At 37.4% G+C, this 14,878-nt stretch overlaps 1 protein-coding gene across 1 annotated transcript; it reads left to right on the forward strand.

Annotated features, from left to right (window-relative positions):
• The first annotated feature begins 3,927 nt into the window (after positions 1-3,927).
• LOC111380514 lies at positions 3,928-5,115 on the forward strand. The gene has a single exon (XM_023004098.1). It carries the CDS (start codon positions 3,928-3,930, stop codon positions 5,113-5,115), a length of 1,188 nt encoding a protein of 395 aa, XP_022859866.1.
• The last annotated feature ends 9,763 nt before the right edge of the window (positions 5,116-14,878 follow it).

Consider the following 14,878-nt stretch of genomic DNA (forward strand, 5'->3'; position numbering starts at 1 on the left):
TAGTGTTCAGCACAGAAACATAAATAGTTTGTAATCATGATAATTGACGTCTTTCACCACCCAAACAAATGTATTAACTGTCAAAAACCTTTTTATGTACACGATCTTGGCCCACGATCGAACATGATGTGACCATTACACGTACTGTAAAATGTTCTTATGTCTCTGGTGAGACCCATGATACCTGAAGATCGACTATTTTCAAACAGCGTTCTAAAAAGCACCTATGCAAGTAAAGGACATAACATATTGCCTTGACAATGAGTGCATCTAAGCACACTTTATTAGTTTTTTTTTTTTTTTATATCGTTAAAAAGTGAAAAATGAAAAATAAGTTAGAAAATTGAAATTCGATAAAGAGTTAGATAAGTTTTAAACTAGGACATTATCTATGTTATACGAAACTTCGAAAATATGTATGAAATTCCTATAAATCTATTATGTAAGATTTGTCCAATTAAAAGTTGAAAATACAAAAAATAATCTAATTTTTGCATTTAGAAACCCTTGAAAATTGTATAATTGACTATTTATAGAAATTATTAAGTAAATAAAGTATTTTATAATTGTAGATATTTGCTATGTATCATTTAATTATTAAATGAGTTTTAGAATGATTAAAAATTTAAATATAAGTAAATATGAGAAGATGCATTATTATTATTTTTTGCCATCTCTACATCTAATCACATTTTACTCTTTTTAGAGCACTGGTTGCAAACAAAGATATCGGTTAAGACTTGACTTTAAATCCTAGTGGGCCCGTTGGTCTGAAACTGTGGGCCCAAGCCCATATCCAGGACTTACATAGATGTTAGTGGAAATTACTCCACACCCTACTATAAAAATTCAGAATTCTAAAATCAGATTTGATGTTTCATTGTTCAAAAATCGAATGTTTTATTAATTAATTAATATACCCTATTTCAATCCAAACCCTAATTCATTTCCCCCAAACCTATTATCTCTCTCGTTTCTCACTAGAGGTGTCAACGAGCCGAGCCAAAACTCTAGATTCATTTGCTCGGCCAAAAAATTAAGGCTCGATCCGAACTTTTGACTTGAGCCTTACCGGGCCGAGCTGAGCCGGCTCATATATATATAATTTTATTTTTTTTATTCCCTTCTTAGTTGCCTCTTTGACTGCTAAAATAGCTATCAAACAGGTAGCAGAATTTAACTGCCAACAAGCAACAGAATCTGCTACCTGTTTGGTAGCCAAAATAGGCAGCTTATAGTTGCCAACAAACAGAAAATAGCTACCAAATAGGCATTAGATTTATAACCTAATTTTTTTATAACGGGCTAGTCAAGCCACACGAGCCAGGCCGACTCGGGTTTTTTCGGGTCGAGTCACGAGCGGACCAAGATGGAGAGCCTGATTGCCATTCCTATTTCTCACTCTTGCCCCCTTTTTTCCTCTAGGAAACAACCACCATTTATTGTAGTTGGAAACAAACATGGACCGTCATTATCGTCGGAAACCACCACTTTTTTGTCATCCCTCACACATGGACCGCCATCGTTGGAAACCACCACTCTTCTACTCATAGCAGCGACTACGCAGCAGTGCCGGACAAGTTGTTCTAGACACTGTGCAGTGCAGAGAAGCTGCGCAGCGGCACTTTTCAAATCGTCGATGTGCATGGCTAATCTAAGCGTCACAACTGTGATTTGAGATTGTGAGATGGCTAGACAGTGGTGTGGTGGTGATTTTGAGATCGTCGCAACGATTATTTTGAGATTGTGAGATGACTAAACAATGGTGTGTTGGTGATTTTGAGATTGTAAAATTAATAGTGGTGATTTCAATATTCGGGTGACGGTGACCATAGCGATGGCGGCGGTGATGGTAGTGGCTGTGGTGTTGGTGATATTCTCTGTGGTGGTGGATGTGGGAATAGCTCAGGCTATTGCACTTGGTTTTTAGCTGTGGTGATTTTTTTATTTTTTATTATTATTATTATTTTTTTGTGATGTTTGGGTGGCGATGGGTGTGTCGAAGTAGTGGTGGATCTGACGTGAGAATGTGGTGGTGTTTTCCTGTGATTAGGGGTGGGCATGGGTTGGGTCAATTTTTTCCCCAACCCAACCCAATATGGTTGATTTTATTTAAAGTCAACCCAACCCAACCCAATTAATGGTTTAAACCCAACCCAACCGGATCAAGTTTGGGTTGATTTGGTCGGTTTGGGCTTCGATCCAATTAAAGTTGGATTCGATTATATTTTTGTTAAATTTAGATAAATTTTTAAAATTTGAAATTACTTAAAAATCTCTGATTTTTTTTTTTTTTTTTGGTTTTTAAATACCTATGTAAGTGATGAGTGAATTTCACTCATTGATTTAATGCTTCTTAAGCTTGAAATATTGGTTGTTTTCGAGAAATTTAGAACGTTTTGATGCGGGTATTTGTGCTGTTTTATAGGTGAACCAATTTGGTGAAATGTTGAGTTTGAAGGGTAGAAAAGAGTCAAATTTACATAGAGGTGAATGGACAAGAAGAAGCATCGAGATACACGTGAAAGACGATGGAAGAAAGAAGGAAGAAAACCAACAAAAAAAATTTGCCACAGCACCTAGGCGCCACAAAGCAGCGCCCAGGTGCTGCACACGCTGAAACGAGATAGAAACTCAGCGCCTAGGCGCCACTTTTGTAGCGCCCAGGCGCTGCATTCCGAGAAAGGAAAAAACACGATTTTTGGAAATATTTTCGATCCGGCCCAACTCCAACTCGTAATGCAAATTAAGGGGACTATAAATACATATTTATAGACCTAATTGAAGGGTTGAACAGCTGAAGAAGGAGAGGCAAAGAGATACACGAATTGAGAGAAGAATCACCGGATTCGGAGAAGGAATCAAGCAGCAAACTGAGTTTTTCTTATCTTTTCCTTCTTCATGCGATTTAATTTGTATTTTATTGTGTTCTTCTTCTCAATCATGAACTAATTTATTAAATCTAGGGTTTGATGTAACCTATTTGAGACATGATTTAATTTCTTTATAGTATTTCCATTTAATTTTTCAGAATTGATTTGTATTGTTCTTGCTTAATGCTTTCAGTTGCTTGATCACCAATTGAATGAATTGATGTTCTAAATTTAACGCTCGAGAGAGGAAAATTTAGATGTGATTTAAGAACAATATAACCTAGATTTGTAGGTTTTAAGAGAAAGTGCGATTCTTTGAGGGTAAAACAAGAACCAAGTGCATGATAATCTTTATAAATTTAACTCGAAATAGAGATATTCGGGTTGAAATATAGAGATAGGTCCTATTTGACGCTCGAGAGGGGGAAATAGAGTTAACTTAGGATTCTTGCCTATGAATTCGGAAAATAATTAATGGAAATATCTGTAGGGGTTGAGAATTATGTTGATAATACGGTGAAATCACTCCCTAGACTTTACGAAATTCTGATTTAATTTTTAGAAATTGCCTCACTTTTCTTGCATTATTAAATTCATCGACATTAGTTTAACATTCAAACATCAATTTAACATCCAATTGTTTAGATAAAGTAAACGCGAACATAATTATAGTACTCAGCGGAAGTCGAATATCAATCCCTATGGGTTCGACACTTTTCAATTCCTTAATATACTACAAAACTTGACACCGTGCGCTTGCGGTATAAGATCACGTTATATAAAACACGTGGCAAGTTTTTGGCGCCGTTGCCGGGGATTGATTTATTCGAATTCAATTGAGATTATTACCAATCGGCGTTCATTTTACTTTAGATTTTTATTTTTACCGTGATTTTTATTTTACTCTTTTTGTGTCTATCTTTAAGAGCTTCCTTGTGGTTATTTTCAGTTGTTTATGCGAAGGGCGAGAAACCTAGTTCTACTGCCTGTTGATCCTGAACCAAAACGCACATTTCGCATTCTCAGAGGCATACAAAGAAATGAACGAAAAGTAATGACAGAACAGGATGTTAGAGCAGCCAATGAGGATAACCAACAAAGGGCTATTCGGGACTACATAAGGCCGGTTGTCAATGATAACTATTCCGGCATCGCACGCCCAGCAATTGCTGCAAACAATTTCGAATTGAAGTCAGGGTTGATACATATGGTGCAGCAAAATCAGTTTGGGGGTGCTGCAATAGAAGACCCAAATGCTCATCTTGGATCCTTTTTGGAAATTTGTGAAACGGTGAAGATGAATGGGGTTACTGAAGATACAATTAGACTCCGCCTATTCTCATTCTCTTTAAGGGATGAAGCAAAGGCTTGGTTCCAGTCACTACCGTATGGCTCAATTACAACTTGGGATGATTTGGCCCAGAAATTCCTCACCAAGTACTTTCCACCTTCTAAATCAGCTCAACTTCGTGGTGAAATTAGCCAATTCAAACAACTCGACTTCGAGCCATTCTATGAAGCCTGGGAAAGATTTAAAGACTTGCTTAGGAGATGTCCTCAACATGGATTCCAGAAATGGGTACAAATTGAGATATTTTATAATGGGCTAAATGGGCAGACAAGGACTATGGTAGATGCAGCTGCGGGAGGCATTTTAATGGCTAAAACAGCAGAGGTTGCATATGCTTTATTGGATGATATAGCCACCAACAGTTACCAATGTCCAAGTGAGAGATCGGGTGTAAAGAAAGGAGCAGGACTTCATAAAGTGGATCCCATCACCGCACTAGTTGCTCAGGTTGCATCACTCACAAACCAGATAGTCATGCTTACCACTCAAGAAAATCAACAGAAGGTAGATTCAATCATGAGTACTTCTTCATCACACCAAGAGACAGAGGTTGCAAATGAGCAGGCCCAATACGTCAACAGTAGAAACTACAATCAAAGAGGAAGCTACCAAGCTAATCACTATCATCCAGGGCTGAGGAATCATGAGAACTTGTCATATGGCAACAATAGAAACACACTTCAACCTCCACTCGTATTCAACACTCAGAATTCTGATGGGAAACCACCATTGGAAGACATCCTTGAGAAGTTCATTTCTGAGATAAGATCACGCTTCAACAAAGATGAATCACGGTTAGATAATATTGAAACACATGTGTCCAACATGGGAGCCACAATCAAGAATCTTGAAGTGCAAATTGGTCAATTAGCTACCTCAATGAAGTCTTAGCAAAGAGGTCAATCCAAAAGAGCACTGTAAAGCTATTGTATTAAGGAGTGGCAAGCAAGTTGAAGAAAGTGAACTTACTAAAGATAGCAACCCCACACCTGATAAGGAGAAAGAACAAGTAGTAGAAGAACAAGAAAAGCAGGCCAAAGAAATAAATAAGGCCCACAGACCTTACTCCATATTCTTTCCTGACAACCCACCAATTCTCACACCACCACTTCCATTTCCACAGCGTTTTCAAAAGAAAAATTTTGATAATCAATTTGCAAAATTTTTAGAAATCTTCAAGAAAATTCACATTAATATTCCTTTTGCAGATGCTTTGGAATAAATGCCAAATTACGCAAAGTTTATGAAGGAAGTGATGTCAAAGAAGCGAAAATTGGAGGAATATGAAATAGTAAAATTGATAGAAGAATGCAGCGCTATTCCTCAAAAGAAACTTCCTCAGAAGAGAAAAGATCCGGGCAGCTTTACTATTCCATGCATCATTGGAAGCTCTTCCTTTGAAAAGGCCCTCTGTGATCTAGGAGTAAGCATCAACCTAATGCCGTTATCAGTATTCAAGAAGTTAGGCCTCAGGGAGGTCAAGCCAACAACAGTGACTCTACAACTAGCTGATAGGTCCCTCACCTACCCACGAGGGATTATTGAAGACGTGTTGGTAAAGGTCGACAAATTCATCTTCCCAGCTGATTTTGTGGTATTGGATATGGAAGAAGATCAGGAAATCCCACTGATTTTAGGCAGGCCATTTTGAGCAATTGGAAGGGTATTAATTGATGTACAAGGAGGACAATTGATATTGAGAGTGAATGAAGAAGAGATGAGGTTCAACATTTACCAATCAATGAATTACTCAGATGACAATGACACTTGCCACAGGATTGACTTCATTGATTCTGCTGTGAGAGATGAGAAATTATGTATTAAAGATCCTCTAGAGCAATGTATGATGTTTAGTACAACAAGGATGATATTAGCACTTTTGGAGAGTACATAGGGAGCAAGGATTTGGTTGATTACATATTGGCTCTTGAGTCTACATCAGTTGTGGAAAACCCATCACACTGTGAGGATATTCAACAGTCAAAGGAAGTAGATGACAAAGAAATCAATAAAAGCAGTAAGATTGAACTGAAGCACTTACCAGATCACCTTCGCTATGCATTTTTGGACAATTCTGCATTTCCAATGATTATTTCTTCATCACTCACTAGAGACGAAGAAGATAGATTATTGAAAATGTTGAGGGATCATAAGGTTGCTTTGGGATGGTCGATAGCTGACATCAAAGGGATAAGTCCTACAATCTGCATGCATAAAATCCTCATGGAAGAGTCTTACAAGCCATCCATCGAACATCAAAGAAGGTTAAACCCAGCAATGAAAGAACTGGTTCGAGCGAAAATTCTAAAGCTATTGAAGGCAGGAATCATTTTTGCCATTTCAGACAGTAAATGGGTCAGCCCAGTGCAAGTGGTACCAAAGAAAGGAGGGATGACAGTAGTTAAGAGTGACAACAATGAGCTAATTCCAACAAGAACAGTAACTGGCTGGAGGGTGTGTATTGATTACAGGAAACTGAACAAGGTAACTAGAAAGGACCATTTCCCATTGTCGTTCATAGATCAAATGTTGGACAGATTAGCTGGCTATTCTTACTATAGCTTTCTTGATGGATATTCGGGCTACAACCAGATTGCTATAGCACCAGAAGATTAGGAAAAGACAACATTCACCTGTCCCTATGGAACTTTTTCCTACAGACGGATGCCATTCGGGTTATGCAATGCACCGGCCACTTTTCAGAGATGCATGATGGCAATCTTTGCAGACATGGTTGAAGAAATCATGGTATTTATGGATGACTTCTCGGTGTTTGGTACGTCTTTTGATAACTACCTTCACAATCTCTCCTTAGTGCTGCAACGCTGTGAGGAAAAGAATTTAGTTCTCAACTGGGAAAAGTGCCACTTCATGGTACAAGAAGGTATTGTGCTAGGCCACCAGTTTCGACGAGGGAATTGAAAGTGGACAGAGCAAAAATTGATATAATTGCAAAGCTACCACCACCCACTAATGTCAAAGGCATTCGAAGTTTCTTATGGCACGCTGGATTCTACAGGAGATTTATCAAAGACTTCTCAAAAGTGGCAAAACCCCTATGTAACCTTTTGGAGAAAGACACAACGTTCGTATTTGAGGAAGACTGCTTACGGGCTTTTGAAACCATAAAGGCAAAATTAGTCACTGCCCCAGTGATAGTAGTACCAGATTGGGATCAGCCATTTGAGGTTATGTGTGATGCTAGTGACTACGCAATAGGGGTAGTTTTGGGACAAAAGCGTGATAAGATTTTTCGGGCAATCCACTATGCCAGCAAAACACTTAATGGAGCTCAACTAAATTACACAACAACAGAGAAGGAAATGCTAGCAGTAGTGTTTGCATGTGACAAATTCAGATCTTACCTTATTGGCCACCAAAGTGATAATTTACACGGATTATGCTGCAATCCGTTATCTCTTTCAAAAGAAGGATGCCAAGCCACGCCTAATTCGATGGATATTGCTATTATAGGAATTTGATGTAGAGATTCGGGATAAGAAAGGCAATGAGAATGTCATTGCAGACCATCTCTCACGATTAGAGAATGAAAAGATGGTGGATGACAGTCAAATTCGAGAAATGTTCCCCGACGAGATCTTGCTAGCTGTATCAACAAAGATCCCATGGTATGCTGATTTTGTTAACTATTTTGTGTCTGAAAGATTGCCACCTGGCTTGACCTTTCATCAAAAGAAGAAATTCCTACATGATGTCAAGTCATATCTGTGGGATGATCCAATCTTATTCAAAAGGTGTGCTGATAGAATAATCAGGAGGTGTGTCCCTGTAGAAGAAACGCGATCAATCATGCAGCATTGCCATTCCTCACCTTATGAAGGTCATTTCAGTCCTACACGTACTGCTGCAAAGGTATTGCAATCTGGTTTCTATTGGCCAAATCTGTTCAAAGACTGCTATGCTTTTGTGAAGACATGTGATCGCTGTCAGTGCATTGGAAACATTTCAAGACATCATGAGCTACCATTAACCAGTATGCTTGAGGTGGAATTATTTGATGTGTGGGGTATTGATTTCATGGGTTCGTTTCCACCTTCCTTTGGTCAAGAGTATATTCTTCTCGTAGTGGATTATGTGTCTAAGTGGGTTGAAGTCATTGCCATACCAACAAATGATGCAAAGGTGGTGTTGAAATTTTTACAGAAAAATATCTTTACTTGATTTGGCATGCCTAGAGCAATCGTAAGCGACAAAGGTACACATTTCTGTAACAAGCTATTCAATTCTCTTCTAGCTAAGTATGATGTCAAGCACAAGTTGGCACTGGGTTATCATCCACAGTCAAATGGGCAAGTAGAGGTGTCTAACAGAGAGATTAAACAGATTTTGGAAAAGACAGTAAATACCAATAAGAAGGACTGGTCTCTCAAACTAGATGACGCTCTTTGGGCATACTCAACAACATTTAAAACTCCAATTGGAATGTCACCCTACCGTCTGGTATTCGGGAAAGCTTGTCATCTACCGGTAGAATTGGAGCATCGAGCTTATTGGGTTGTGAAGAAATTGAATTTAGACATGAAATTGGTCGGTCCACAACGCTTGTTGCAGCTTGATGAATTGGAGGAATTCCGGAACGATGCATATGAAAATGCAAAGATATATAAAGAACGGACAAAGATGTGGCATGACAAGAGAATACTAAAGAGGAATTTCAAGGCAGGAGAATCGGTTCTTCTATTCAATTCTCGCTTGAAACTCTTTCCAGACAAACTCAAATCCCGGTGGTCAGGACCATTTGTAATCCGTAAGGTGTTCCCTTATGGTGCAATGGAATTAGTAGGCAAGGATGGGTCTACCTTTCAGGCAAATGGGCAACGCCTCAAATATTACTATGGAGAGGAAAACTGGGATGTGGAAGAAATTACCCTTGATGAACCAACTTGAAACCACATCCACGTTCAGCTAAAGACGTAAAAGAAGCGCTTCTTGGGAGGCAACCCAAGCTTTATCCTTAAGTTTTCATAAAATTCATTTATTTCGATTTTCGTTATTTTACGTATTTATGTGATTTCATTTTCGTCTTGTTTTTATACGTACATACTCGAATTGGAAGCATGAACCAAGAAAGGAAATGGGGAAGGACCACGTTGAAAGACTACATGGAAGGTATTATATAAAAAAATAAAAATTCAAAAACTCAACGCCCAGGTACTGGACTCCCCAACCGGAGCAGAAAGTCAGCGCATAGGCGCTGTTTTTTAAAAAAAATATATATTTTTTTTGATTTTATATAAAAACCTACCTTCCTCCCCTAATTGAATTATTTTTTTTTCCTTCCCCTCCTCTCCCGTAACATTTGCTCCCTTCTACTCTTTCCCCATTTAAATTTTCTTTTGTAACACAATTAATACACTTTTCTTGCATTTCATACTCTACAATTAGTAAAGGGGCCACTTGCTTGATCTTTGGGATCACCATCTTTCCACTTGTAAGTCCTCAATACCTTCATTTTTTATTTTTTTTTGCACTTAAACTTCGTTTTTTTTTCTTTTTGGAAATGGGTGATTGATTGGGTATATTTGGATTCTTGGATGTTGGAGTTGTGGTGATTGAATTTCTGATGGGATAAATTTATTGCTGGGATAGTATGCAAAGTGTGATGGAATAACCTTGCTCCCAAGGTGTTTGATTAAATTCTTAGGAGAGTTTTTCTAGTTGTGGTAACCTCAAGTTAATTGCTGACTTTTGCACTTTGCTTAGGTTTGTTTATAATTCAGTATGCCTCCAAAGAGGGCTCGCAACACTACCTCTTCTTCCTCTGTTTCTTTTGACAGAGCCAAATTTATCAGTTAAGCAGCTGCGGAACGGTACAACACTTCGGTGGTGCACAAGAACTGTATTCAGGAGAGGGGTTTCGACAAATATATGACTACAACAGAGGGGATGACAAATATTTGCTCAACAACCGCAACCAGCCCTTATTCCTGTTGTTCAGGAGTTCTATGCTAACGCAAAGGAACACAGAAATTTTCGGGCATTTGTGAGGGGCAAATGGATTGCTTTTGACAGAACCTCCATCAATCAATTTTACAATCTTCCAGATGTGGATAACAACGAATACTCTATGTTGCATGAAGAAGAAATAGATCCTGGTGAACTATTACGAGTTTTAGCTCGTCCGGGCACTACTTGGAAATGGGCTGGCGACAACATGCTACATTTTCCTGCCACTGGGATGATTGTTGAACATAAAGCGTGGCATCATTTCATCTAAGCCAAATTCCTCCCGAGTAGCAACCTTAGTGAAGTCACGAAGGAGCGTGCGATCCTCAATTATGCTATTCAATGTGATAAGTCCATAGATGTTGGTCAGGTTATTCACAATAGTATTTTGCATACCCTGAAAGGTTCAACGACTGGCGGTCTTGGGCACCCGTGCTTGATTTATGAATTGTGCAAAAATGGGGGCATTATAACATTCTCATCGGAAGATGTGGTGCATCCCAAACCACCCATCACTAGGAGTTGGGCTTGGAAGTTCACGAGCCGGCAGGGCTTGGAAGTTCATGAGCCGACAGGGCTCCACCAGTACCACACCCTCGGGAGTGGAGATAAGACCAGCTCAGTCGCGTAGACCCCGCTCGTCTAGTGACCCGAGCAATGACCTCGCTGCCCAGTTACGCGGGATGCAATTGCAAATGAATACGCTGCAGAATGTCATGTATGAGCAGTTCTGTTACCAAAATGAGTTTAATGCAGTTTTGGGATCTATCTACTCGGATAGGACTTTCCCTCAACCACCACTACTTCCCGGTCGCAACTCCGACCCACCTCACCGTGACATTGACAGCGACGGAGACACTTGATGTCTCTGCTCAGTTACGTCCTCTTCCTTTCTCTTTTTCTTAACATTGGGGACAATGTTTGGTTCAAGTTTGGGGGGAGCGGTTAACTTGTCCACTTGTGTGCTAATTTTTTATTTTGTGTGAACTGTGTGTGAAATTTTCTTTTTGAATTGTGTGCAATTTTTTTTTAATTTCTAATTTGTGTGTCAAAAGAAATATTATTATTTCGTGTTTTTGCATGCTTGTGTGAGTTAGATATCCTTGCCGGCGATGATATATATTATTGAGACCATGTGTTGATTCTTGGATTATGGATGAATTATGTGTTTAGGTTAAATTTTTTATTAATCATGTGAAACGAAAACTATTTTTGCACGTGAATTGATTGTGGCGTTGTGCAAAACCCAAACAACCATTAAACATCATACTACCCTTAAACCAAATATAGGCAGTTTGGTAGATTAAGTTGATGTAGGGAAACTTGGAGAGAAATGTGGACTCTGTGCTTGCTAAATTTTGTATGGATTGTTTGAGACTGATAGGATGAAAACTGGGTGAAAACCTTAAGTTAGAGGTCGATTCCCGAGAATTGGTGTTTAATAAGGGGCATTGCACTAATCATTGCACAAAAAAAAAGATCCCAATGAAGACAACTTTAATAATCTCATTGTGAGTCGTCTCTTCGTAGCCTTTATGACTCGAATGATTAAGCCTGTAAGGGTTTAAAATCTAGTGCCCTAAAGTCATCTGATTTGAGAGTTATCGGCCTAAAGCTCGCTATAGGGGTCATTTAGAAAGCTTAAGGGAGATACGCCCGCACAAAGAGTGATCAAAGAAGAATTATATATATGAAAAAAATAATAATAATAAAATGAAAATGTGGAAATCAAATGCCTCTATTAAGCCCCGAACGCTTGTTTTAGAGGATTGGACTTTTGATAAGGGGTTGGTAACTTGGTTGATTCCTAGAAGTTGAAGCAGTCAAAAATAAGGAGAGTCCTCATTTGTCGATATGTTGAACTGCAATCAGTGAAATCTAACCAAACTTGAGCGGTGTAAGATATTAGTATTGAAAAGTAATTTTAGAATCCACCTTGAGAAGTGAAAAGAGAACAAGTTTGGAGGTGTGTGAATCCCACGAGCGAGGTAAGAAAATATTTGACTTTTAAGGTTGGGAATTGGGTCAACTTATTATGGCACAGCGTTATGCTTAACTCTCCACACACACACCCTTTTGCATTGAATAGGCGAGAATTTGACTTATGCATTATAGTTTTGAAGTAATTCTTGCAGGTGATGCTATATTTTTAACCTTGAGCCATGAAGGCAAGGCATCTAACGAAATTTATTTTTAAGTGATCGTGCATGATTTTAATTGTGCTTGTGTTTGTCAATGATTTTCTTTGGTTTAGTATTTGCTCGAGGACTAGCAAAATCTTAAATTTGGGGGTGTTTGATGAGTGAATTTCACTCATTGATTTAATGCTTCTTAAGCTTGAAATATTTGGTTGTTTTCGAGAAATTTAGAACGTTTTGATGCAGGTATTTGTGTTGTTTTATAGGTGAACCAATTTGGTGAAATGGTGAGTTTGAATGGTGAAAAATAGTCAAATTTACATAGAGGTGAATGGACAAGAAGAAGCATCGAGATACACGTGAATGACGATGGAAGAAAGAAGGAAGAAAACCAACAAAAAAAACTTGCCACAGCGCCTAGGCGCCACAAAGGAAGCAGAAACTCAGCGCCCAGGCGTTGTACACGCTGAAACGAGACAGAAACTCAGCGCCTAGGCGCCACTTTTGTAGTGCCCAGGCGTTGTATGCCGAGAAAGGAAAAAATACGATTTTTGGAAATATTTTCGACCCAGCCCAACTCCAACTCGTAATGCAAATTAAGGGGACTATAAATACATATTTACAGACCTAATTGAAGGGTTGAACGGCTGAAGAAAGAGAGGCAAAGAGATACACGAACTGAGAGAAGAATCACCGAATTTGGAGAAGGAATCAAGCAGCAAACTGAGTTTTTCTTATCTTTTCCTTCTTCATACGATTTAATTTATATTTTATTGTGTTCTTCTTCTCAATCATGAACTAATTTATTAAATCTAGGGTTTGATGTAACCTATTTGAGACATGATTTAATTTCTTTATAGTATTTCCATTTAATTTTCCAGAATTGATTTGTATTGTTCTTATTTAATGCTTTCAGTTGCTTGATCACCAATTGAATAAATTGATGCTCTAAATTTAACGCTCGAGAGAGGGAAATTTAGGCGTGATCTAAGAACAATATAACCTAGATTTGTAGGTTTTGAGAGAAAGTGCGATTCTTTGAGGGTAAAACAAGAATCAAGTGCGTGATAATCTTTATAAATTTAACTTGGAATAGAAATATTGGGGTTCAAATATAGAGATATGTTCTATTTGACGCTCGAGAGGGGGAAATAGAATTCACTTAGGATTCTTGCCTATGAATTCGGAAAATAATTAATGGAAATATCCATAGGGGTTGAGAATTATGTTGATAATACGGTGAAATCACTCCCTAGACTTTACGAAATTCTGATTTAATCTTTAGAAATTGCCTCACTTTTCTTGCATTATTAAATTCATCGACATTAGTTTAACATTCAAACATCAATTTAACATCCAATTGTCTAGATAAAGTAAACGCGAACATAATTATAGTACTCAGTGGAAGTCGAATATCAATCCCTGTGGGTTCGTCACTTTTCAATTCCTTAATACACTACAAAACTTGACACCGTGCGCTTGCGGTATAAAATCACGTTATATAAAATGCGTGGCAATAAGGAATTCATTTTGAAAAATAATGTATAAATAAGTTTGAAATTTATGAATTATTTATTATTATTATTTTATTTTATTTTTACAATTTTTTGGAATTTATTCATTTCATCATCATCTTCTTAATTTTTACTTTATTATGAAATAACATTTCATCTGTAAATTATATTTATAGAAATCAATCTATATAAAAAAAATGGACATTTATAAATTATAAGTCCTTTTCATATCTTTACTATTGTCTTTATTTAGATTTTTTTTCACCTTAGATATATATATTTTTTAATTTATCGGGTTGGCTTGGGTTTTAAATCATAACCCGAAACCCAACCCAACCTCAAAAATATTTTTTCAACCTAACCTAACCCAATTGAACTTAAAAAATCAACCCAAATCGATTGGGTTTGTTTGAGTTGATCGGGTTGAGCGGGTTGGGTTGGGTTTTGCCCAGCCCAACCTGTGATGTATTGATTTGTTTGAGGTGGTGGTTCTATCGACGATGGTGGTAGTAGCTGGAGGTAATGGTGGTCACAAAAATATTTGATAAACTGTGACCATTAAATTAGTTAATTCGTGATCAATGAAAAAGATAAATTGTGACTAAGAAATAATGCGTGATCCAAAAAAATTGTTAATTTGTGACAAATAATTTGATAATTTGTGATTATATAATAAATTGTGACTTATAATATTTGTGATTTGCAACCGATAAATAAATTGTGACTTATAAATTTTTTAATTTATAATCGATGAACAAATTGTAACCCATAAAAATTCTGAATTGTGATCATCAAGTAATCTGTGACATAAAAAATTTTGATTTGTCACCGAAAAAAATATATGACTAATGTTAATATGTGACCAATTTGTATAGATATGCAACCTTAATATATTTAATTAATTAAATTATAAATAAATTTTAATAAATATCTGATTTTTAAAATTTAAAAATTTTATTTTTAATTTTGAAATTGGTAATACTTAAGGGGTGATTAGTGGTAGTGATGACAAAAAAGCCCTCCCTGCCCCTTCCC

The sequence above is a fragment of the Olea europaea genome, unplaced genomic scaffold, assembly GCF_002742605.1.
Source record: "Olea europaea var. sylvestris unplaced genomic scaffold, O_europaea_v1 scaffold2156, whole genome shotgun sequence".
In the NCBI taxonomy this organism is placed as follows: domain Eukaryota; kingdom Viridiplantae; phylum Streptophyta; class Magnoliopsida; order Lamiales; family Oleaceae; genus Olea; species Olea europaea.

Coding starts and splice junctions, on each gene's coding strand:
- LOC111380514 (XM_023004098.1), top strand. CDS start 3,928: ATGACAGAACAGGATGTTAGAGCAGCCAATGAGGATAACCAACAAAGG.